This window comes from Dendronephthya gigantea, unplaced genomic scaffold (genome assembly GCF_004324835.1).
Source record: "Dendronephthya gigantea isolate DGI-Jeju-01 unplaced genomic scaffold, DenGig_1.0 000024F, whole genome shotgun sequence".
NCBI classification, from domain to species: Eukaryota; Metazoa; Cnidaria; class Anthozoa; order Malacalcyonacea; family Nephtheidae; genus Dendronephthya; species Dendronephthya gigantea.
In genome coordinates this window covers 1,221,819-1,229,107 of record NW_021163034.1, presented here as the reverse complement: position 1 = coordinate 1,229,107, position 7,289 = coordinate 1,221,819, and the positions used below count along the sequence as shown (strand labels likewise).

Here is a 7,289-nt window from a genome sequence, read left to right as displayed (position 1 = left end):
TGAATGAACAAGTATAACAGCGTGATGAAGCGAGTAAACAACACCAGATCAGTTCGCCCCAAACCAAGCTATGTCGGTTACGATGTTGATTTGCGGAACGAGGTTTTTCGCAACTTTTATAATATTATAATTACATGATATTACATATCATGTAATACAAGAATTTCTCTTTCCCGAGACAGACTCCTTCCGAGAACAAGGTCTTTTAAACATTGCCGCCTCTCATCATTCTCACCGGAGATATGGCTTCTTGCGAGTGCTGTTTTATGATTATTCTTGGATTAGTAGCTTATAGTGTTGGTGATTGCGTTAGTGATTGGAAACTATATTTTGAAAGAAATAGCCAGGTACGATAACCTCTGTGTATCATGGACTATTTTAGTAGCTATAATGTTCGATCGAAAAATTCTGGAATGGGAGCGGAATAATGAGTAGCATAATTAGCATTAGCATATTTCCTTGAAAGAGTAAAAAATAATAACAACAGGAACTTCAATCATTTAATAAGGGCATGATGCATTCTGGTAAAATGTACATCCGCCATCTGCATCGAATGATAAGGTTATGAGTATGGTCATATGATTACGAAATACATAATTGTTCTTTGTGTAATCTGTTATAAATTATCTTGTTTGTTTAAGACATCTGTAAAGAAGCAAACACGGAAATTCACAGCAGCACGAAACATGCACTCAAAGCTATGTTGGCATTTGCCATATTTGGAACGATACTAGCCAGTTTAGAAATGATAAATTTCTTTCTTGGTTCGTGCAAGCAAAAGATTATGCATCCAGTGTTTTTGTCTATTATTGTTTGTCTCTTCGAAGAGTTGCCATTAGCTGGTCTTCGCTAGAATCTTAAAACGTCGGCTAACAATGAAATGGTAGATATTTGGAGCATTGTGTCCAGCATTGGGACCATGACAGCCCCTTTGCTTGGTCCTATCTATAAGTGTTATAAAATGACAGATTGCTGCAACTCCTTTGACAGTGATGAGGACGACGAAACTCGCAACCTCGTACCCAGGGAAACTTGCTGTGACGAGCTGTGCTCTGGGGAAAGCAGGGGGTTCGGTGCGACTTGCCTCGTCTTGATGGTTGGTGTTGTTGTAATTATCAACATTCTCAACTGGGCAGATGTTGAAGCCCCTGGTGCTGAATTGTGCGTCCAAGCAGTCCAAGAGTAAATGCTTCTTCGTGGACGTTGGAGTATAGGTATAGTTTATGCATCTTTAAAATCATAACTGAAATGGATCAATCATTCAAATAGAAATCTCTCATAGTCTTGCCAGTGAACTTAAGATAAAAAATTCAGTAGAACAATACGTAATTGCATATAGCTACAAATAGACTATTCTTATCTTTGTCATCTATTTTAATGTTAGTAGAATACAGTTTCGATTCGGAAATACAATACTGAAATAATTTTTAACGAATATAAAATTGAATGTAGTGAAAGTTGTGATCGATGTAATGAATGTTTCAAATCCCAGCCCTGTAGGCTTGCAAAATTATGCGTCCATTGACCGAAAGCATACCTTCTGCACGATAAACACGGTACGGAAAACCAAGCTTCAAATTTTTCAGGTATGAATGGTGAATGTATTCAACTTTATATAGTATGGATCAGAATTGCTTGTTTCGAGTTAACTACCATTTAACTACTCAAAATCTCGTTAAAAAGTTTTATACAACCAATGTTTAGTAGTATTTAAAACGGGAGAAGAAGCGTTTTATCATATGTAAAAAGCGAGGCGCTTCCGAGCGTTTTAAATATGATAAAACACTCCTTCGTGTGTTTTAAATATGATAAAACACTCCTTCGTGTGTTTTAAATATGATAAAAATAAAACACTCCTTCGTGTGTTTTAAATATGACAAAACACTCTTTCGTGTGTTTTAAATATGACAAAACACTCCTTCGTGTGTTTTAAATATGATAAAACACTCCTTCGTGTGTTTTAAATATGATAAAACACTCCTTCGTGTGTTTGAAATATGACAAAACACTCCTTCGTGTGTTGCCGTCCGGTCGTAAACGACGCACGCAGATAATTTCGATTTTATCTGCAAGTATTTTATCAAATCAACTAGAAATTGTATTATCTTAAAGCTAAAACATTTATCTATTTGTATAAGTTTAGTTCATTTCAATAGCTTTCCTATAAGCCAAGATATTAATTGCCGATCTTGTACTTTTGAAATTGAATTTTGGAGAAGCGAAAATACGCAAAGCCTTCCAGAAATCTCGCCTAAAAACCTCCAAATGTTTGTAGCTTACATTGTGATCAATATTTCCATCTATTTTGCTTGAAATACAGTCGTTTTGGCGATTTGTAGTGGTATTTCCAACAAACGTGTTTACAAACGGAAAACCCGAAAATTTGCATATAATTATCACCATATTGGCGAAAATTTGACAAAAAATCGGAAAAATTTCGCTCCAAAAAGGCCGAATATATGTCTTCTAGGGACAATTTTACCCCAGAAATCGATTTCCGGGCTTATTTTACCCCTAGGGGGTAGGCATCATTGAGTTTTTGACACCTTTCACCTCACGCGACAACCGCATGTGCGTGCGCTGAGCAACGCGTCTCGCTCAGGTCTCGCTACAAACAATAACAAATCAGAAAAATCGATATTTTTCGAGTTTTTCTGCCCATCCTGACTTAAAAACTATCAGAAAAGATAAATAAAGCATTTCTAGTTTATCTATAACGGTTAAAATACGAAAGGATGAAAAATAACGAAGAAAAAAACGAAATTCCAAAGGCGAGCTATATTTCCGGTTGTCATCACTTTGTAATTTGATATGATTTTGACAGCTGCACGGCGGTGTCAGGTTAACAGAAATATTTATTAATTTCCGGATTATAACAGAAACGATGGGGTTATAGTACTTTTCTCAAGCTATAATTTGGTGGTATTTTTGTGTTTTTTGCTCGCGCATTCGCGGAGTTATTAGACATTAAAAAAGTAGGACTTCTAAGTCCTAAATTAATCAGACCGGATGGGAATGAGTTAAATATGACAAAACACTCCTTCGTGTGTTTTAAATATGATAAAACACTCCTTCGTGTGTTTTAAATATGATAAAACACTCCTTCGTGTGTTTTAAATATGATAAAACACTCCTTCGTGTGTTTTAAATATGATAAAACACTCCTTCGTGTGTTTTAAATATGACAAAACACTCCTTTTTTAAATATGATAAAACACTCCTTCGTGTGTTTTAAATATGATAAAACACTCCTTCGTGTGTTTGAAATATGATAAAACACTCCTTCGTGTGTTTTAAATATGATAAAACACTCCTTCGTGTGTTTTAAATATGATAAAACACTCCTTCGTGTGTTTTAAATATGATAAAACACTCCTCTGTGTGTTTTAAATATGATAAAACACTCCTTCGTGTGTTTTAAATTTTAAAAAACACTCCTTCGTGTGTTTTAAATTACTTCAAATACGCCGTATTGTTGTCGACCAATAAATTTGTTCCATGTATAAAATGCTAATTAGCTTAGTAGGATGAAACATTATATAAAGAATACTAATGTACCTGACATATTATATAATGTGCCATCCTAATTACTATTCATGGTACTTTGCCAGTCCACGTGTAAAGCCATCATATGTGACTTCTTATGGTTGATTTCATAGGCTAAAATGCTGATGAATTAATAATGAATTATTTAAATAAATTTAAATGATGCATGGGGCCCAAGTGTCTGGTTCCTCCATGCACGCACTTATAAGCTGCAAAGCTTTTCTATATCAAAATCGTGAACATGAGTATTGCATAAAATATTTGAATACGACCATCAAATAAACCATTGACATTATTTGAAGAACAAATTAAAAGTACCATTGTGTTTCTACTTTCTGCGCAGACTGATTATATTTTTCGACGTTTTCGCATTTAGTAGCGTAGCCAGCCTGACGATTTGTCCTGCTATGCTAATATTTTTGTGTTCATTGATTGCGAAAACAATAAATTTCTAAAGAAATGAATAGTTATAATAACTCGAAATTTACATAACGGGACAATATTGCGGGGAAAACAATTCTAGGAAGCACGTGGCATCTTTGTTTGTCGCGAAGGCCTTATATGGCAGCCCATGCAGCATCTCCTGCTGCTAAATTAATTCCCGCTTCACTGCGAATTGGAAGCGTAGTTTGTGCATTTAGCAATTGGTGGTTATAGTTTATCACATTTGACCGTCGTCAGCTTCAGCATACTGAATAAGGTAAGCTGTCTCAGCACATTGCCTTCTGTTTTCTACAGTAATTTTATCTGCATGATATTTTTTTGGCGTTATTGTACAACATGGCAAAGTCATAAAGTGAAAAGTCATAATGTGCACGATGAATAAAGGACATCAAAGTTAAAGCAAAAATAAAATAAAGTTGTTCGAATTACTTCCTTAACATTTTTTCAAATATTTCTTTGAGGATTCGAGGATATGCTATTTTCTCCACGGAAATTTATTCTCAATGCAAGGTTCTCGGTCCCGGCGTTAAACCCTATCTTCTCGACTCTCGCCTTTAGTGAAAGAAATTTATATTTGCCAAGAAAATTAATTCTCCAACAAAAAATCAAGCTGCTATATTATTAACTTCTATGTTGTATTTAAAACGCGAGAAGGAGCGACTTATCATATTTCAAACGCGAGGCTCACTTCAAAGGCTACACTGTTGCTAGCCACACTGTTGCCGACGAATTAATTCGCTCGATGTATACAAATGCTAATTAGTATGAAACATTATATAAAGAATCCTAATGAATGTGACAAATTGTATAATGTGCCATCCTAATTCGTATTTATGGTACTTTGCACGTATAAAGCCACCATATGTGACTTATGGTTGATTTCATAAACACCGAAGAAATTTGTGTTTATGAAGTTTTAACCCGAAAATCTGATCACTGGTTCACATTGTGTATTTCTGTATCGCTATTCAATAACTTTAAAAAGTTCGGGGTTTTTTCCGAATACGCATAAATGCAATCTTTTGACAGCTTATCATATACAACTGACAGCTGTGAAATGGCTAAGTCAAACCCGGCAGGCGGTCTTTCGCCGTCGTCACCTTGCCCGAATTTAGGGACCGTCTGCCATGCAGGCTATGAAATGGCCATTTTGAGGCGTAAAGTATACACAAGCTAAGGTTATTAATTCAGATGATTCGTTTTTGCCGTGTGCAAACTTTAAATCTTTTGTGCAAGACATATTTTGTGTAGCATCTATAAATCTTTTTTCTCACCAAGTTTGATGCCTTAGTATTGAGAATTGCGGCAAGGTATTTTTCAATTTTACCAATTTCTGCGGTAACTTCTTATGGTTGATTACATAGGATAAAATGCTTATGTTTTATTATTGAGTTTTTAAAGAAACTACAAAATACTAATTTTATCTTTCACAGTATATCATGGCGTCAGTGAGTTTCTCTTTCCCGAGGCGGACTTCTTCAAAACAAAATCTTTTGAGCGTTACCGACCCTCATCATTCTAACGAAGGTGAGTCGGTGACAACACATCCTGGTTGGAAGTACTCTATTCCAAGGATCGTTTTGTCAGTTGCGCTCGTAGCTTATGGTATTTTTGATTGCGTTAGCGATTGGAAGCTATATTGTGAAAGAGATAGTCAGGTAGGGTAACTTCTCTATATTATGAATTATTTCAGTTGCTATAACGTTCGATCGAAAAATTCTATTATGGAAGGGGAATAATGAATAATACATTTCCTTGAAAGAGTGAAAAATAATGACATTAGGAATGACGTTCACTAACTTCAGTCGTTCAACCGCATGATGCATTCTGGTAAAATGTACATCGCCATCTGAATCGAATGATAAGGTTATGACTTATGAGTATGGTCATGCATATGATATTATGATTACGAAATACATAATTGTTCTTTGTGTAATCTTTTATATCTTGTTAATTTTTAAGATTGAAGACATCTGTAAAGAAGCAAGCACGGAAATTCATAGCAGCACGAAACATGCACTCAAAGCTATGTTGGCATTTGCCATATTTGGAACAATACTAATCAGTTTAGAAACGATAAATTTCTTCCTAGGTTTGTGCAAGCAAAAGATTATGCATCCAGTGTTTCTGTCTATTATTGTTTGTCTCTTCGAAGAGTTGCCATTAGCTGTTCTTCGCTGGAATCTCAAAACGTCGGCTAACAATAAAATGGCAGATGGTTGGGGTATTGCGTCCAGCATTGGGGGTATGACAGCCCCTTTGCTTGGTCCTATCTATAAATGTTGTAAAATGTCTGATTGCTGCAAGTCCAAGTCCTCTTGCTGTTCTGGTGAGAAAGACGAAACTTGCTGTGACGATCTGTGCTCTGGAACAAGCGGGTGGTTCGGTGTGACTTTTCTCGTCTTGATGGTCTTGGTTGTTGTAACTATCAACATTCTCAACTGGGCAAATTTTGAAGCCCCTGGTGCTGAATTGTGCGTCCAAGAGTAAATGCTTCTTCGTAGCCATTAGAGTATATGTATAGTTTATACATCTTCAAAATCATAAAATGGATTAATCATTCGAATAGAAATCTTTCATAGTCTTGTCAGTGAACTTAAGATAAAAAATTCAGTAGAACAATACGTAATTGCATATAGCTACAAATAGACTATTCTTATCTTTGTCATCTATTTTAATGTTAGTAGAATACAGTTTCGATTCGGAAATACAATACTGAAATAATTTTAACCTATATAAAATTTAATATAGTGAAAGTTGTGATCGATGTAATGAATATTTCAAATCCTAACCTTATAGGATTGCAAAACTATGCACCGTCCATTGACCGAAAATGTACCTTCTGCATGATAAACACGGTACGGAAAACCAAGCCTCAAATTTTTGGTATGAATGGTGAGCAGGAATTATTAATCAAATAATTCCTGCTGTCTACAAAAAAAAATCACTTTTTTGTGGTGGTATAGGTTTATTGGATTTATCTGCCGAATTGCTCGATTTCTAGAAATTTTTCTTGGGAATGTTTGATTGTTTGTGGTAGCAACCTACGTACTTATTTGGATTTGAAAGTTAACCCACTAAGCAGGTGTTTTCTGCAGCGGTGAACACAAATATTCACGGTTTAGGTGTATATTACAGATGTCCCATCGCCACAGCTTTGAGTTTGACAGAGTTCGAAGTCGAGACACTGTTGTCCTTTGAGTTTTGAGGTAAAATACTTAACACTGGACGATGTGTTGTATGTGAAATTGAAGCTATTAAAAACCGTTTTGAGACGATTGAGAAATCTGCTTTCTATC

At 35.5% G+C, this 7,289-nt stretch overlaps 1 protein-coding gene across 4 annotated transcripts; it reads left to right on the top strand.

Moving 5' to 3' along the window:
* The first annotated feature begins 644 nt into the window (after positions 1–644).
* Positions 645–6,711, top strand: LOC114522882. 4 transcript variants are annotated; one of them, XR_003686955.1, is made up of 3 exons: positions 645–1,214; positions 5,424–5,648; positions 5,953–6,711. XR_003686955.1 is itself a non-coding variant. In XM_028543656.1 (3 exons), exons 1-3 carry the CDS (start codon positions 1,473–1,475, stop codon positions 6,478–6,480), a joined length of 606 nt encoding a protein of 201 aa, XP_028399457.1. In that variant the 5' UTR covers positions 645–1,472; the 3' UTR covers positions 6,481–6,711. The 4 variants fall into 4 exon arrangements, 2 of the variants coding, with proteins under 2 accessions (XP_028399457.1, XP_028399456.1); XM_028543656.1 differs by having other exon boundaries at positions 645–1,586; positions 5,424–5,517; positions 6,083–6,711; XM_028543655.1 differs by having other exon boundaries at positions 645–1,586.
* The last annotated feature ends 578 nt before the right edge of the window (positions 6,712–7,289 follow it).

What these genes read in the sequence shown, in the direction of transcription:
- LOC114522882 (XM_028543655.1), top strand. Translation starts at nt 1,473, where the DNA reads ATGAATGTTTCAAATCCCAGCCCTGTAGGCTTGCAAAATTATGCGTCC. An exon ending in CCAAGCTTCAAATTTTTCAG is followed by an intron (nt 1,587 to 5,423) that starts GTATGAATGGTG and finishes TATCTTTCACAG; the next exon opens with TATATCATGGCGTCAGTGAG. An exon ending in ATTGTGAAAGAGATAGTCAG is followed by an intron (nt 5,649 to 5,952) that starts GTAGGGTAACTT and finishes TTAATTTTTAAG; the next exon opens with ATTGAAGACATCTGTAAAGA.